Source organism: Topomyia yanbarensis, chromosome 3 (assembly GCF_030247195.1).
Source record: "Topomyia yanbarensis strain Yona2022 chromosome 3, ASM3024719v1, whole genome shotgun sequence".
NCBI lineage: Eukaryota > Metazoa > Arthropoda > Insecta > Diptera > Culicidae > Topomyia > Topomyia yanbarensis.
The window spans coordinates 5712527-5730936 of NC_080672.1; the positions used below are offsets into that span (position 1 = coordinate 5712527).

The window sequence follows — 18410 nt, forward strand, 5'->3', positions numbered from 1 at the left end:
GCAAAAATAGTTTCTTTTACCGCAAATTCCCTGTTGAAGTGCGGATTGTACGCCACACAGAATCGCAAAGATTTCTGCTTGGAATACGGTACAGTATCTACCAAGCGAATGAGATTGGTTTAATCTCATCTCATGACAATAGACACCAGCACCGGCTCGGCCCTCCAACAAAGAACCGTCCGTATAACAAACTACGTATTCTTCAAGTTGTCGCTCCATCCAGCCAGACAGCCATTCCTCATGAAGAGGAATTCTCACATTGAAAGTTTTAGAAGGAAAACTACATGTGAGTGTAAGGTCACTGGGAGCAAGTGTATATTCATCCCAAGTAACCATTTGGGGCCACAGTCTTGTGTGGCTAGTTACACGATCTATTGGGTTACTGTTCCAGAGCCCAGTAACCCTAAGACGGCATGCACAAGAAAGTGCTTCTTGTTTCAGAAACACATGTAGTGGTTTTATGCTCAAGAGTGACTCGAGAGCAGCAGTAGGTGTTGTCGAGAACGCATCAGTCATCGCCATCAAGACCATTCTCTGAAGATGGTTTAACTTTGATTGGATTGTCATAACTTCTCCCTTCTGCCACCAAACAAGGCACCCGTATGCCAGTATTGGTCTAACAATTGTTGTGTAGATCCACTGAATGTACTTGGGTTTGAGTCCCCAAGATTTGCCGAAAGCCCGTCTACATTGGCCAAAGGCCATGCAAGCTTTCTTGATCCTGAAATCGATGTGAGCTGTCCAATTAAGTTTTGAGTTGAGAATTACCCTAACATACTTAACTTGATCTTCGACAATAATTTCAGAGTAAAAAAAACTGCAATGAACGAGCTCCGGTTGTAATCCTTCGTTGCGTGAAAAGCACCATTGAGGTTTTATTTGGATTAACTGATGGTCCAACATGAAGACACCTCAACACATCAGGCTTGTTGCATCAAATCAAAAAGTGTGCCAATGCAAATACCGGTGATCACCATATGACAATCATCGGCGAAACCATACGTCGGAAACCCAAGCTCATTTAGTTTTCTCAACAAGCTATCGGCGACAAGGTTCCATAGAAGTGGTGACAGCACACCACCTTGAGGACATCCGCAGACACTCAGTTTCCTCATCTCTACTTGTCTTACCGATGAGCACAGATGTCGGTTGCTAAGCATTGCGTGTATCCAGTTCGTGATATATGAAGGTACTCCATGATCTCGTGCTGCTTCCAAAATGGATTCGAAAGACACGTTGTCAAAAGCACCTTCAATATCGAGAAAAACTCCTAAACTTGATTGATTGCTTTTGGGAAAAAGCTTTTTCAATGTTGTAGACAACATTGTGTAACAGGGTGGTAGTAGACTACCCCCGCTCATATGCATGTTGCATTGCATGCAGTGGGTGCTCGCCCAAGCTACCATCCCGAATGTAGTGGTCGATTAAACGTTCCACTGATTTGAGAAGGAAGGAGGTCAGACTGATCGGTCTCAAACTCTTTGCCTCCTCATAAGTGACGCGGCCACCTTTGGGAATGAATTTGACAGTTATTTCCATAACTGACATACTTCAACCCGCCGGATGCCACGCGGCCTCTAGGCTAGTTTTGTCCGGAGAAAGATAATAGAGTTATCAACCTCCTAGTGGACCACAGCCAGTTACTGGGGAGTTCGCCCGGCTCTTCCCAGGCTCCGTTCGCCATTGAGAATATTTTAAACCCCCTCAACAATTTTACCCATAGCACGGGTCGCATGACACTATGGAATTGGGGTTCCCTGTTTGGTGTTACCACCGGAACAGGTAGTCCGTAGTGTAATTCTTAGCCGGTTGAAACAACCACTACCGACACTACACAGCTTATCTAGGCTGTTCGGAGAAAGAAGCTGACATTGATGGACAGCTCCCATAGATGGCCGAACAGCCACAAGTTGTACCAATAATTATTTTTTTTATCTCAGAGTACACCAGGTAGATTGAAGTGACACCACTGCCGAATAGCTCGGACATGTCTTTGTGTTCGTCCAACATCGTCCAATCGAAGAATTCGCATGGCATATAGTGTGTTTGACATGAAATCGATGTCAATCGTTCACTCGGTCATTTCTCATGATGAGTTGCGTGGTAATTCGTTAAAATATCGCGAGAGTAGTGAAATTTTACGTAGTGATTTTATCGTCATATAACTTTGCCATGGATGTGCGTCAATCTATCCGCCAAAAATACGCCCGTTCGTCCCGCGTAGTGCCCTCTGCAAATGACTAGATGCTCTAACGACTTAGCTGATAAATGATAGAGCAGAATCCTTGCAACCTAATTAATTCAGAGCAAGACGCTGATAAGATTACTGTAAATTCAGAGCAAGACGCTGATAAGACTTTGCCATGGATGTACGTGAAGTTCTTCGCTTCATACAAGCGGTCTATCGTCGGAAATATTTGCTTCCAATGTTTTGGCGCTGAGGGTATATTGCGCATTTGCTTCATTAATTTGACTCAATCAGATGTACGTGAATCTAGTTGCCAAAAATACACCCGTTCGTCCCGCGTAGCGCCCTCTGAAAATGAATAGACGCTCCAACGACTTTACTGACAGATAATAGAACAAAATTTTTACAACCTAATTATTTCAGAGCAAGACGCTGATAAGATGGTTTTATGTTATTTTTTCAATGTTTATATGTTTTATCCAAATATGTTTCTTATTGTAAATAAGTGCCAGAATCGAAAACACTGTTCTTCACTATGGAAGTGCGAATACACACGATTCATTGCGAATACATCGCGCAGGGCTTATTGCATATAAAGCAAACCTCAGAATGTATGTGTATGAACAGGCATTCTTGAAATGTGTCGTTGGATATTCTGTAGAGCTATCGCCTTTCATTTCCAGGGCTAAACAAGTGTACATCTTTGGATGATACCAAATATATCATTAAATGGATGCAGACAGGTTTCTTCCATAAAAGCACTGCCGGTCAGTGGGAGATGGATTGTATACACACACCTCTCAGAGTAGAAGATGCAATGTTGATGACACTCTTTTGAAAATGATGTCACTGTGTTAAGTTAGTTTATTAACCTACAATCGTTGAAAATCGTTAAAATTGGTGTCAAATTCTTTTCTTCGTTCCTAATAAATTACAACAAGATCACAGTTTTCATACTACCACTTGCAATGGTGCCAAATCTCGAACTCAATTACCTATTTCTACTTAACTTTACCGAAACCGACATTCAGTCTCAACGTCCCACTAATTTATTCCACACTAACTGTAGCATCATTCACAATCGAATGCATCAGTGCATAGGAAATATAAGTTCATTGACCAACCAAAGCATTCATTTGTTATAGGTATGTGGACAAATTGAAGGCAGGCTGTCTCCTGAATGACTGCACTGCAGCGAACGAATGAATGGCGAGGTAAACAAACAAAAAATTCGATTGAGCGCGGTGGGCATGAATTGAATTTCGTTCCAATTTCAAGTTCACACGGGAAAGTCAATTTTTCTGAGCTCTGACCACTTTTACCAATGCGTTCAAAAATGATCACAAGCGCTGTTCTATCCAACGCCAATAGATACAAATGAAATGAAATGTGCTTAAACCAAGTGACTAAAAACAAAACAAAAATTAAAGCGATGCGCTAATATCGTCATTTGTTCTAAAATGACTTAGCATATATTAAACTGTATGTGTGTACCTCTTATATTACTAACTTACATTCAATCTACGAAAACTTATATTATTCTTACAAATACATTCAAAAATGTTCTAACGGTCTAAACGAAGTGTGATAATAAAAAAAACTCACACTTTCAAATGAAAGCCTTACAGAGGCAGGAAATATTTAATTTGCACGCATATCAGACTGTGCTTCCGCAGAAGGAGCCCAATCATGTAGAGTGCTTTGCTTTCATCATGTGAGGTAGGGGAATATAATTAAGTATCCTCAACCCAACTGACATAAGGCGTCTTCCAAAATAGATGCACGATAAAAATTTCATACATTTTCATTGTATTTACCCACTAGTAAATTACATTGAGTCGATAAACCGACATCCGTCCATCTGTTTATGATGTTGAAATACACCTTGAATTTAGGTAAAGGCTGGCGTTTTATTTATCAACGCGAGGAACGTGGTGCCTGTTTGGTTCGCTGCATTACACAACGCAGAATGCTGCCCTAAAAACAGCAGGGCATCGAGCACAAAAACGTTTAATACATCGCCGATTTCTAAATGTTCATGGTTCAATTGCGAGAAGTGCTTTCCTGAGAAAAGGATCTCGTGGTATCGCCAACAAATTTGGGCAGATTCGTTTAACATTTTTTTCCAGCATCAATAATCTATTTGTGAAGTGTTCTTGGGACATTTTCCAGTTTCTTTAATTTTCGCTTGATAATAATTGCCCAAAATACTTCGATTAAGCGGTATTGAGAGCAGATGTGTGAGTTGTATCCTTGTCCACCTTATTGTCGCGATACCATTGTAGCACCTCCCGGTTCTTGTGGCAGTTTACCAAATCTGGCCATAGCTTCACCGGGCCTGAACTTTAATGGAAAGTGTTATACAAACTTGCTTACACAGCTTCGAGTCAATCGGTTTGCTGGCGATGAAATGATTTCTTTTGAACCCGTAGCTGCAAATTCCATGCCAAATCATCAGTTTTCAGGTGAATTTGTCGGCGAAACAAATACTACAAATTTCTGGGAACATCATCCTGTGCTGTGGTCAGATAAATCTTCTGCCCGGGAACTTCCCTGAAATTCAGTTTGACCTAGGTTTCGCCGTCCGTGAGAAGGCATCGTCAGAGTCCAGACGTGCCATTTCTGGGCGCGTATTTTGATAACTAGATTCTGCTTCATCGTCCTGTTCGCTTACTTGGATGCATGAAATGAAGGGTAACATGCCTGAAGATTACGTATGTCATCGTGTTTTTTGCGATATCCCGATTCATAACTTTTGGGTTTCCATTGATCAATTCTCCTCTTTTTCTTTTTGTAGATACTTGTTCGCGACTAGCCAGTACATCGTACCAACGTTGGGCTTTTTTTGAATCCGCCACTCATTCTAAAAAGCCTACCTCTACAGTGCAACAATCCAATATTGATAATGCACCCAACGAACAATTCCGATGCCAAAAAGTCCACATATGTTGGAACGCGTAGATCGTCCACATCGTCATCGTCCAGCGGGGGGAAATCAAAATCTAAGCCAAGTAAACAGCACAAATCGAAACACAGCGTAACAATAGAAACACAAACGAAATGCGTGAATCCAGCGAAGCGGTCTACAATCCATAATTGCGATAATAACTGCCAACCCACCGACATCAAATCGAAAATTGATGAAGCATCGGAACTCCGCAGAGCGCTCCGTAATGTATATTACATGTTGATAGCGTTGGTGTGCTGTGTTTTCGGACTTTCTTGCTTGGGACTAAATTACATTAACGGTCGATTGAGCGAAAAGGTTCTGATGAAAGCTGACTCTTCTCTTCCGCAAGCTACGATAACCGAGCAAAAAGTGGAAGAAATTGTGAACAACAGTTTGAGAAATTACTTCGATCGATTTAGCCAGGATTTATTAGCACACTCGCGAACGTCAGCTGATTTTAGGTAAGTACGTCTTTCGATTTATTTCCGAATCAATCGTAGCACATTGTTGAAAGGTTTGTCATAAAAATGAAAAATTATTCTTGGTGAAATTATGGAAAGCAGTTTTGCTTTTAACACTTAATATTAATGTTTGATAATTAACTAGAAACAATTCCTTCCATCCCATTTCCGCGATTCCATACCTTATAGGTTGATTGCTAAGCACTTACTGTCTATGTACATAGGTATCCTAGAAAGCGCCATTATTATGAGAAAATATCTGATTGGAAGCCTTCAAACAACTTGGGAATCGAATCCACCTCGGATCGTTAGAAACAACGTTTGCTCTTTTACTTCTTGCCGTTCTCATGATAGCATACTCGAAGCAGAAAAGCAGCATTTTCGAAATGTATGCCACTTAGGGATCGGAAGCAGAAACCAACCGCGTAAACAAAATATAATGAAGGTATTAAAATTTTACACAGGTACAATAAGTTCGCTGTTTGTATACAGTTCCCGTAAAATTTCGAAATGGGCATGTACATCTAGAAGCAGACAGGCCATAATATCCAGAGACTGGAAAATCTGTAGCATTTGGAATTGAAAGAACAATAAATGGCATGCGTATGTTGCAATATCCTTTCTTGTTCTGTAGGTTAATTTTTTTAAGCAGGCGTCAACGAATCAAATTGTGATTTTTTTACCATGAATCTTAATTTAATTACCTACAATCCGTACACATCGGTGAACAGGTTACAGCATTTTGTCCAAATGTTCATCTTTTATTACCCCTATTAATCAACAAACAGTGTTATATCGCCTGAAAAGGTGACACATATCTCACGTATGCAGTGCCAGAAAACAAATAAAACTGGCGTTCTCTTTCATGAACACACCTCGGTACTTTTATTTTCCATACGTTGCTGTGCAAGCATTGGGCTGAAATAATGTGGAATATGTAGACCATGTGATAAATCAGCAATTTTACTATTTTCAATTGGGTTATGAAGTAATGGATTGTCACTTTTTCCGGAGCAGCTGACTGTAAAGATACATATTCAAACTGTGTACGTAGAATGTTTATATTATTTTCTGGAATGACACTAACAGGGCAACACTTTTTCGTCAACAACCTCAACTCGTTTTTCGTTAGGTTAACTTATAAAGAAGCTAATTCTTGTGGAAAAAACTGCAGGCTAGTAACGTTGATGATATCAAACAACTAGTATTTTCGTAGAAAATTATTTAAAAGGCGTTGAAAAGTTCACAAGGAGTGTGGAAAAAGTATTCAAATGGCTTAGTTCAATTTATATTTGAACAAGCGGGAGACATAGCTTATTGGGTAAACCACTGAGTCATCAGAGGCTCGATTTCACATCCACGCATAGATGAACAGGTTACATACTGGATTATTAGATTGGATTAGGATAAAAAAGAGCCAAAAGACATTAAACCCCTATAATCACAACAAATGAAAAGATGCATGTAATAAAAATATAAGAAATGCAAAAAGGGTTTATTTATTAATTTAAGGTACAAGACACTCTAATGAAGCATTCGTAAGAATAAAAAACCTTGTTGGTGGTACTAAGGTACTAATTTTTGCATTTTATATTTTAAATTTCTTAAAACTAGAAGATATATTATAATTTTCTAAAACTACATTCAGACCGTGTCAAATGTAAGGATCTTAACTAGGAATAAAGTTCAATGTACATGGAGAATAGACCGGTAACAATTTTAACTTTTTTTTCGGAACGCTTCTGAATTCAAATGATGTGCTGGTGCCTCCAGCACAAATCATATGCAAAATATGAGCTGTTTCCGATAGCTCTAGTTCACCCTCAAGATGTTTCAAGTTTCCATAGATATTACTATATGGAAACTCAGAAATAAAAACCTAAAATCAAATAAAAAATTCCACAGTAACTCTGTATACTTCAAAACTAATACCCATGTAGCTTATTTTAAAACGAACAGCTTTGTTGAAGGTTGCATATTGGTTGAAGGTTTCCCGACAGAGTTATTTTACTGTGAAGACTAACATATTTTTTGAAATTTTCTATTCTGAGCATGTGCGACAAAGAGAGGCAACACATAATTTTATATAAAAATATCTTTTTACTGCGAAATCGGTTCAATTTGCAGTCTTCAACAATGCTGATCCTTACAACTTAAGCTCTGCAGATTGCGGGATGCACAAGATGATACTGGTATTTTTTACTGAATTTATTGTTGCTTTTGTCTATTTTTCATATATTTTCATAAACAAGCTTGAAAATTCTTGTGAGTGAACTAGAGTTTTCGGGAAAAGCTCCTATTTGACAAATGGTATGCAAAGCCAACTACCGTTTGATTTAACAGCGATCCGAAAAAAGTCAAAATTGTTGCCGGTCTAATGAGGAATTAATCACTAAGACCAAAGAGGGACTTAGGGACATTATACAAACGAGCCACAACATAGCTCCTACGCCACACACACCCCTCTCCACTGCCTATTACCATGTATCTGACATGAGCAACTATAAAAATACGTTTTTCAATATACCAACCTTGCCGGTGTGCCTCGAAACCGTTACTCGAGAAGCTAGAACATTTTCCTATACGTTTTTGATGGAATGCTATCTGTAGTTCTTATTTTGTGCGAAAATATCACCTTTTTTCACTAGGGGTTTATTTTCGAAACACTCTTATTTTTCTTCTTATCATTTTCGTTGAACTTTTCCAAATGCACTTTAATCACTGCATAAAACTTCCGCGAAACTTTAATCATTTACTAACAAAACTTAAAATTTTCTGCCACTGTGCAGATGACCGACGGAAAATGTCCGAAAGCTCTCATTTGTGCGTTTGAATTTTCACTTCAAATTTCATTCTTTTCTCTGTGTAAACAAGCGAGTCGGTGCCTAGCAACAAGCGTGCGTTCCTGGCTTCCACATATCTTCACCTTAGGGGTAAATGAGAATATAATTGAGAATTAATGGAACGCAATAAGGTGAAATTCGCTTTTTGTAATATCGGCCTATTTCGTTGAGAAAGACATTTCCTGTGGGTTTCGTAGTATCGTAGCAATTTACAGGGGTGATAGGGTGGACAAAGATAACGGAGAAGAGACGCATAGCTTGCAGTTTGTGGAAAACCGTCGAAAGTACGACAGTACTGCCAAGACAGCATGCACCGGAACGTCGTGTAGTCCTCGACGAACCCGTGGGGGATACCCCAAATAGAGTAAGATCTTCAGGTCGTTTCGACTCCAATTTTGATTTATGCCAGCACAAACGTGAGAATAAAGGCAAGCACGTAGTAGCGCTCTGAAGCAAGCCGGCGCCACAAAGCGGTACAGGAGACTTCTGGGAATCAGAATAAGACACAGAGAGGGGCTAAATTCTTATATTGATTAATTTAAGGGCATATAGACGAGATCACGGCTTGACATAACATCTCGAACCGGGACGCTAGGTGATCTTCGTCGGGCCCGGAGGGTATCCATTAGCCGAGACCTGCGGAGCTGTACTCGGTGCACGCCCAAACAATGTGGTCGCTATCGTGATAGCAGTCACCACAAGCGTAAATACCACTATCCATGATCCCAATACACCGGAGATGTGCATCCAGTGTGTAACGATTTGACATGAGTAGAGAAGTCACACGAATGAAGTCACGACTCACATCCATCCCCTTGAACCACGCTTTGGACGATACCTTTGGGCTATCGAATGTTTCCACTCTGGTCTCTGATGAGTAATACTGAAAAAATCGTTGAAGCTAATTAGTCTTTTATAAATGTCACCTTCTAAAACATCCTAGCTAAACAGTCCGCCTTTTCATTTCCCGGAATGAAGCAATGAGAAGGAACCCATACCAAGGTAAACTAGAAAGATTTGTCAGATAAAGCACTCAGTAATTCCCGTATTTTCTCAATTAAATACGAGGAAGGCCGCCCATATTTCATCGGGCGAATAGCATCAATAGAACTGTAGCTATCCAAAACGATGAAGTAATGGTCTACGGTTAATGTGTCCATGACTCCAAGGGTACACTGAATAACAGCTAGTTCTACGGTGTAAAGTGAAGCAGGATCACCGAGTTTGTAAAAAGCGAAAGCGTTGTTTAAAGTCGCTGAAAAACCATGCTGCTTCTCTGAAACAATGTTGATAGAAACTGAAACAAAAGCCTCCTTTATATCTAGGAACACTGATGCCATATGCTCTTTGCTAACATGGGACATTTGAATTTCAGTTGAGAGCAACGCAAGGCAATCATTCATCCCTTTGCCTTTGGGGAAGGCGAATTGTGTATCTGACAGAGAGCCATTTGTTTCTATCCAATTGTCGAAACGGAAATGGATAATTTTCTCGAACAGCTTCCGGATACCGGAGAGCATTGCTATCGATCGATACGAGTTGTGATCGGAGGCTAGTTTTCCTGGTTTCTGAATTGCGATGACTCGTATCCAGTCGTGTGGGACAATGTTACCCTCAAGACACGTATTGAATAAATTCAACAAGCGTCTTTTGGCAGAGCCTGGCAGATTCTTCAACAAGTTGAATTTGATTCTGTCTGCCCCTGGATCTTTATTGCAACATGTCAAGAGAGCAAGTGAGAACTCCGCCATCGAAAAAGGTGTTTCGTTCGCGTTAAGTTGAGGGGACGCGGAGCGGTGGATCTTGTGTGCCGGGGCGATATCTGGACAAACCTTCTTGGCGAAATTGAATATCCAACGGTTTGAATATTCCGCACTCTCGTTAGTACTGTTTCGATTTCGCAAAATAAATTCCCCCTTTGGGCCAGGCCCCAAAGAGTGCTCATACATGTTTCTCTCGTTAATCCGTTAACGAATCGGCACCAGTAACTACGTTTCTTGGCTTTCATCAAACTCTTCATTCGCGTTTCTAACGTCGTGTATTGTCGATAGCTTGCACTCAGGTATTTTCACTGGCTGAAGCAAGCGGTCTCTAAAACGGCCCACCCCGCACTACAGCAGATCCTCGCATGTCAAACTCTCATTGATGACGACGCCTTCAGACTGTACCTTTACAGCTGGAATATACACGTTATAATCCCGCGTAAAGTTCTCATAGCAAGCAATATCGTTTGCCTGCTTTGAGTTGGCTAGCAACATCCTTATCTTGTCCGAGTGGACCTTTGAAATTTCGGTCACAGCCGAGAACCGTTCTGTCAGGTCTTTAGAAATCTGAAGAAGATTCAGCGATTTAGTCTTGGACCGAAAAAAGACCACAAATGGACCAGTTGAGAGTTCTAGGTAGCATGGGAGCCTTAGGAACCAGATTCAACCTCCATTTGTACCACAATAGATCTAAATATTGGTCGCAGTGGTCCGTCTCCAACAAAAAAAAACCTCCATTTGACAATCCGAAGAGGAAACCATCGAAAACGTTAACGCGCGGGGTCAGCGCCCGCGCAGACGGAAGAATGCAATAAATGTGTTACGAAAGATAAAAACTACTTTAAACTGGTGTCCAACGACGAACCGATCCAGCTTATACAGCTGGCTATTGTTTAATCCTTACGAGCGAACAAAAGACTGAGGACCGAACCGAACTGGTAAAATAACCTTGAACGCGGATTGGCGCTATGCACTCCACGGACTGGAAACATAGCACTTGTGTCTCGACCGAGAGCTCGAAAACGAATGATGGAAAAAAGTGTTCGTTATTTGGGATTTAGTTCGTAATGAAACTTTGTTATTAAAAGTCGTTAGTTGAGCAATATTCTCGATAACCCCAACAATATTGGTATTTTTGGAACGGTATTGACAAGTAGATGATGAAACTGGATGTGTGCGCCATTTTGAAATCCAATATGACGACTCCCGATTCAGCAATATGCTCGACACCCCTATTTTAAGAACGGGTTTGAAATCCAAGATGGGCGACTACCGGTTGAGCAGTATATAGTGGATCCGATTATATCAGAAGAATATTTTAACCACTTCGGCTTTAAAAGGAAAAATATATGTCCCGATTTTGTCAACGTCCCCTTTTTGTGAGCCTAAAATACATACACAATACAGGTCTTCACTGTACTTGATAATCCTAACAATATGGGTATTTTTAAAGCACGCTTGACAAGTAGATTATGAAATGTTCGATGTTTAGAACCTTTTGAAACCCAAGGTGACGAATTTCGGTTAAGTAATATTTTCGATAATCGTAAAAATATGGGTGATTTTGGAACAGATTTGACAAATAGATTATTGAAACCATTTAGAAATCCATAATAGCGTTGTTGAGCAATATCCTTGATAACCCCAACAATGGATTGGCGCTATGCACTCCACGGACTGGAAACATAGCACTTGTGTCTCGACCGAGAGCTCGAAAACGAATGATGGAAAAAAGTGTTCGTTATTTGGGATTTAGTTCGTAATGAAACTTTGTTATTAAAAGTCGTTAGTTGAGCAATATTCTCGATAACCCCAACAATATTGGTATTTTTGGAACGGTATTGACAAGTAGATGATGAAACTGGATGTGTGCGCCATTTTGAAATCCAATATGACGACTCCCGATTCAGCAATATGCTCGACACCCCTATTTTAAGAACGGGTTTGAAATCCAAGATGGGCGACTACCGGTTGAGCAGTATATAGTGGATCCGATTATATCAGAAGAATATTTTAACCACTTCGGCTTTAAAAGGAAAAATATATGTCCCGATTTTGTCAACGTCCCCTTTTTGTGAGCCTAAAATACATACACAATACAGGTCTTCACTGTACTTGATAATCCTAACAATATGGGTATTTTTAAAGCACGCTTGACAAGTAGATTATGAAATGTTCGATGTTTAGAACCTTTTGAAACCCAAGGTGACGAATTTCGGTTAAGTAATATTTTCGATAATCGTAAAAATATGGGTGATTTTGGAACAGATTTGACAAATAGATTATTGAAACCATTTAGAAATCCATAATAGCGTTGTTGAGCAATATCCTTGATAACCCCAACAATGGATACTTTTGGAACTGGCTTAATGAGCAGATGATGAAAATGGTAGTTTGGTTCCGTTTTGGAATCCGAAATAGCGATATCCAATTGAGCAAAATTTTGTATAACCGTAGCCATAAGCGTATTTTTGAAATGGGTTGACAAGTAGATGACGAAAATCGATGAGTGACGTCATTTTGAGGGTGAAGATAGTAACTTTCGGTTGGGCAAAATTGTCCCATTCCGAAAATGCTCATATTGTTGAGGTTATATTGAATTTAACTCTAAACCGGAATTAACAATCTTGGACTTCGAAATAGCTTCAGGCTTCGATTTCCGTCATGTAGTTATAAATCCCATTCCGAAAATACCCATATTGTTGAGGAAATAAAGAATTTATCTAAACCGGAAGTGGCTCTTTTGGATTTTAAAATGGTTTCACAAATCAATTTAATTTCCTCTACAATCGAATTGACCTTTAATCTTCAAAAATAAGAGAGAAAATAAAATAGAGAAAAAGATGAATTTGCCAACAGAGCCAGCTCGAACATATATTTTCTGGACCTCGTTTCAATACTTGAGTTTTAATGTGATGTGCTTATATGAGAAAAGTAAACAAAGATGTACTTACCATTAATTCATTTCCTTCATCCAGCTCTGCCTTACCTTACTTGGGAGCCATTCAAAAAGTACAAAACGAGCGAAAATTCAACAGCGACCACGACAAAATTCGATTAAAGCGAGATCTCAACCTTTTCGACGACAATCTTGTGCCAGATCAAGAAGGTAATTGACCACACGAAAAAGATTTGGGACACTTTTCCATTACATTCATCGTCCAAACGCAATCTCATTTATTACTGTCAACCATTTACAACTTTCGTCTTTTCGCACTTTCCTAGGTCCTAAAGTTGAATTTTTCAATCCGAAGCTGCGCAGCGAGCTGGAAAAGAAAGACGCTGAAATTATCAAGAAAACCGGACTGAAAGGAGCAGCCCCCGGTGGTGATACATGGGTTTGGCTAACGAGCTACTCTCGAATTCCAGTAAGTTTAGGAGCATATAAAATTACTTTTCCAGCAAACATTGCAATTTATTTCTGAACGATAAAAGACGAGTTGATCTGTTTATGAGTGTATATTGCCAATATCATTATAGTTTGCAAACTACATAAAACGAAATTTAGTGATAGTGCCGATCTGATCAAATATAGGATTTCAATTTACTTTTCGTAGCAATTCAACCATGTGTGAATTTTTTTATTCGCCGAAATAATGTTGGATTCTACTTTCATAATTGTATAAAATTAATAAGATAGCTTCTCTGAAAACTAACGAAAATGATATTTGCAACTGTTAACTGGATTAGGTGAAAAGTAAATTAGTTAACATCGGAATCACACCTCTCGTAAAATTGGATTCCTGAACAAACAAAACAATACGAGTCAAAGCAGACTGGATGCTGTTAAACATCGCTTACGTTTATGGGAAGCTGTTATCGAACAAACTGTTTAATTGTCATTAATAGTATTTCCCCCCTGAGCCAATGTTTGCGTTACGTGATAGATTCAGATTTCATATCGTTTTGCATTTTATTTCCGCTTTTACAGTTTGATGCAATTACCGGTTTCTGTCGAGCAACGAAAGAATACTGCCCGCCGGGTCCTCCCGGTCTGCCCGGTATCCCCGGACCAAAGGGTAATCGAGGGGACGTTGGTCTGCCCGGTCCGGCCGGTATTGATGGGCGCGAAGGAAAACCTGGTCCACGTGGCCCCAAGGGAGAAATCGGTTATCCGGGGAATCCGGGGCTAGATGGAAGGGATGGCGTACCAGGAGAACCGGGACTTGATGGTGTTCCTGGACGAGCCGGAGCTGATGGTATACCTGGTCGTGATGGAAAAGACGGTACTCCTGGTATTAATGGTCAAAATGGGATAGATGGAAAAAATGGTAAGCAGTCGTGGTCGAGAGAAGCCGGTAGTAAAACTTTAACCTCGCTCGAGCAAAAACAATTACGTTTGGGCTACGGTGACTAAATGTGGCAGCTTACGGCTAGCGGTCGCTGGTTGTTGTTGGAATATTGATGGGAAAAGTTTTACGCTGAAGATTTTTGTGATGACGGTTACAGTGATTGCTTGTCATTTTTTTGTGTTTATTTTGTATCAGGTATTCCCGGACCCATGGGCCCTCTAGGACCGCCAGGTGATCCAGGACCAAGAGGTAAGTTTCTCGTTCATTAAAATAGTTTTAATTGAGGGGTTTAGATTGTGTGACTCAGAAGTAGTTCAACTAATTGAAAGTATACAAAAATATACTGCTGTAGCCATTTAAGACATAGTCGAGGGAGAAAAAAATTCGGGAAAATGTTATTGCATGACTTCGTCCTTGGGGAATGGTAAATAAATGCATATCTGATCAATAATATGCATTCCAGTACGTTGTGCAATATCTAGGATGAGCTTCGAATGTACGACGTAGAAATGAATATGCCAAAAAATTGTTTTGGGGTTTACGGGAATTTATTTTGTATAAATATCATTTTGATTATGTAGTATAGTATAAAGAGTCAATTAAGTATGAATTACCGCCCTATAATTTCTCCAATGCGTTGTGCTCTGATTCTGGGATTTTTCGAACCACAATTTTTCACTACAATACACTCTTTTATCAGATTGGTAAAACTAAATCCCATAACCAGTACTACGCACGTAGCAGTAAAGCAGCCTGTTTAAAGCATTTAGCTGAACAGTTCTCATTTGATCCATGTTTGCTGTACCAGCGTTGATCAATTTCTAGTTATTTCACAATCACATGCATTATGTCGTTGCAGGTCTGCATGGACCACGTGGTAAATCGGGACGTCCGGGCATTAACGGGACACCAGGAACGCCAGGAATAAATGCCTGGAAGATTAAGGTCAATGATACGTTCTCAAATGAATTACTCGTGCCACCTACAATAGCAGGCGCTGGAACACCGGAAGCGCTCCGTCCGATTGTGGTAAAAGAAGGCACTCACCTGAGGCTACGTTGCGCAGCCACTGGAACACCCAAACCTCACGTCGAATGGCGACGTGAGGATGGAAAAACGATATCCAATGGTGCATGGCAAGGTAAATAGATAGAGCCAAAGTGCATGTCTCTAGAGTTCACCGGCACTGTGCAGGAAAGCAACAGGATCGAAAATTGAATTTAAAATATTAATTCCCATCTTTCTCCTTCCTCCTTTCTGGCTTCGCTGTGATTTCTATTGTTTTCTCGTTGGCTCCCTGGTGTTTCATGCTCACCTTTATTTAACCGTTGGACGTCATCACCTTCCAGCATCATCAATGGCAGGGCACACTCTCAACATTACCAAAATCAATCGTGTGCACATGGGAGCTTATCAATGTTTGGCAGACAACGGGATTCCACCACCAGCCAACCAGACGTTCAACATCGAAGTTCATTGTAAGTTAAGAGAAGTAGTAATCGAATAACAGCAGTTTCATTATATATTTCCCGTCCATTCACACCTGGTTACTTTCAACTGTTCTATGGTCTATGTTGAAGCACTAAGCTTAGTAATACAACATCGCATAAATTCAATTTAGCCTGAATGCTGGAGCTTTCGGTCGGGGTGGTACTAGTGGGTTATACGATTAATCTGTATGCAAACCGTCGCGAAACATACTTAATCAGCATAATAATAGGTACAACTTAGCATAGGTTGGGCGTGTACGGTTTGCTTCAGTAGTCGCAATAAATGCGTAATTTCAATGGCGAAAATAGGATCAAACCACATTATGCATAAAGGGTACAGTAAAGAGCAAATTCATTGACAACTGATTTGCTAAAATATACTCGAAGACATAAATATAAACCGTCTTGTGATCCTACCATAAAACTAATACATGACGATTTACAAAAATAAACTAAACGTGGACTCATTATTTTATGATATGGGAATTTCTCGCAAGAGATTAAATTATTTCCATTTTTGTTGTAGTTAGTAGGACAAATTGGTTAATTTGTTCAGCAGTTTAAGGGTGTCCAAAATTTCGATCCAAACGTTGTGAGTCCTATTGAAAACGAAATCGCATCCAAATGTGAGTATAAGAAGGTGGCATTTTAAGCATTCTGCTTCCCGAAATTATACTGAAGCACTTAGTTAAAATATTCAAGAAATTGTTGGAATTGTCATTCTTTCCTGAAATATGAAAAATGCTACAATAATTCCTACTCCAACAGTGACGTAGGCAAAAATTTGATCTGATAATAAAGAATGCCATGAGCCAGTATCCCAAATACGGAATAGCGCAAGTTAACTAAATTTCCAGCACAGCAACACTATTGTCAATGTCTGGCAATCACTCCACCTCTCCATATTACGACTTGTATTCTAAAATTGAATCTATTTACGAGAATCAGTGGTGTGAATTCGCAAAAAAATAGGAGGGCTAGTGCTATGGTCCGATTGACACTGAGAATCCTTACAGGGTGGGGTCAAATATATCGCTTTGATCGCCTTTTTCAGTGTAGTAATTTCAAATTATTACTGTGGTTACGAACGTTCTTAAACGGTTATATATGTTGAGGTGCGAAAAAATGGGGAAAAGTTTGAATTTTTGTATAGGTATGTAGGCTATTTTTATTGAATACTCTTTAGACGACTTGCGTATTACAATGTCCAATTTATAAAATCAGCTTGAGAACATGGAAAAATACGAATAACTATTAAAGTGACGTTGCTTAAACCAGCAAAAAAATTAAAAAATGATTAAATCGCGATATTTTTATTATCACTCGAAAGCACATTCTTTGACGCATGCCGAAGAATCGTTTGACTCGTATTTTTCCCGCTACTCGGACCTGTTTGATAATGACGCCAGCAAACTCGACGATGTCGCAAAGTCCGACTACTTATACGAAAACTTAACTCTGCAACCTACGAAAGGTACACTAGTTTTATTTCACCTAAGCAGCCGAATCAATACACTTTCGAAAAGACGATCGAACAGATGAAATCCCTTTTTAGATTTTCGGTTTCGGTGTTCCATCGGCGGTATCTATGCTTGCAAACAGCCATGGTGGATTCAGAGAACATTCAAGCGTACAGGTGTCGTGTAAATAGAGTCTGTATAGATTTCAAACTGTCTGAACTGTCCGAAGAGCAAATTAAATGACTCATTTGTGACTGTGAACTAAGATCCTCGAGTGTCCCGGATATACAAATGAGGCTCATCACGAAACTGAACGAGATAGCGGACATAACCTTGCCGAAGGTCGTCGAGGACTGCAGCAGTCTGGCCAACCTCAAGAAAGACAACGTACTGGTTGAAAATCCATCCCAGTCAGCGTTGCATGCTGTCAGACATAATTACAACTCTACCAAGCCAAAACGTAGACGGCGCCGATGGTTGGGTGGTAAGCGTGACCGCCACCCACCCCAGTTGGTCTGGGTTCAATCCCAGTCGAGGTCGTTGAGATTTTTCAGAGGTGAGAAAAATTTGAGGTCACGCCTTCCTTCGGAAGGGAAGTAAAGCCGTTGGTCCCCGGTCCATGAGTTGATGGGTCGATATCCAATCCAGATAGTGGGAGTGTCACCTCTCTGGCGTCGGTGTTTGGCCTCGTAGCGGAAATAGACCGACGGAAAATAAACAGAATTGGAAGAAGAAGAAGCCAAAACGTCAACCACTGAATGTAGAAAGTAAGCAAAGTGCCGAACAGCCGCGTATTCCATGTTGGTCATGTAGAAGAATACATATTTCCAGTACCAAGACCACTGTTGCCGGGAATGTGGAAATAAAGTCACAAAGAAGGCTACTATGCCTGCCTCTCAAGAAAATTTGCAAAACTCTGAAATCAAAGTATGCCGATGTGTTGACCAACAGAATGGGTATCTG

General features: G+C 40.1%; 1 protein-coding gene across 3 annotated transcripts in view; it reads left to right on the plus strand.

Annotated features, from left to right (window-relative positions):
• The window catches only part of LOC131693231 (uncharacterized), a 93797-nt gene that overhangs the window by 34625 nt on the left and 40762 nt on the right, over positions 1-18410 (plus strand). For all 3 annotated transcript variants that reach the window (XM_058980886.1, XM_058980887.1, XM_058980888.1), the window contains exons 3-9: positions 4986-5599; positions 13184-13314; positions 13431-13573; positions 14137-14476; positions 14693-14746; positions 15357-15638; positions 15847-15975. In XM_058980886.1, coding sequence (XP_058836869.1) covers positions 5094-5599; positions 13184-13314; positions 13431-13573; positions 14137-14476; positions 14693-14746; positions 15357-15638; positions 15847-15975 — 1585 coding nt within the window. In that variant the 5' untranslated portion in view covers positions 4986-5093. The remainder of the gene's footprint in view (positions 1-4985; positions 5600-13183; positions 13315-13430; positions 13574-14136; positions 14477-14692; positions 14747-15356; positions 15639-15846; positions 15976-18410) is intronic.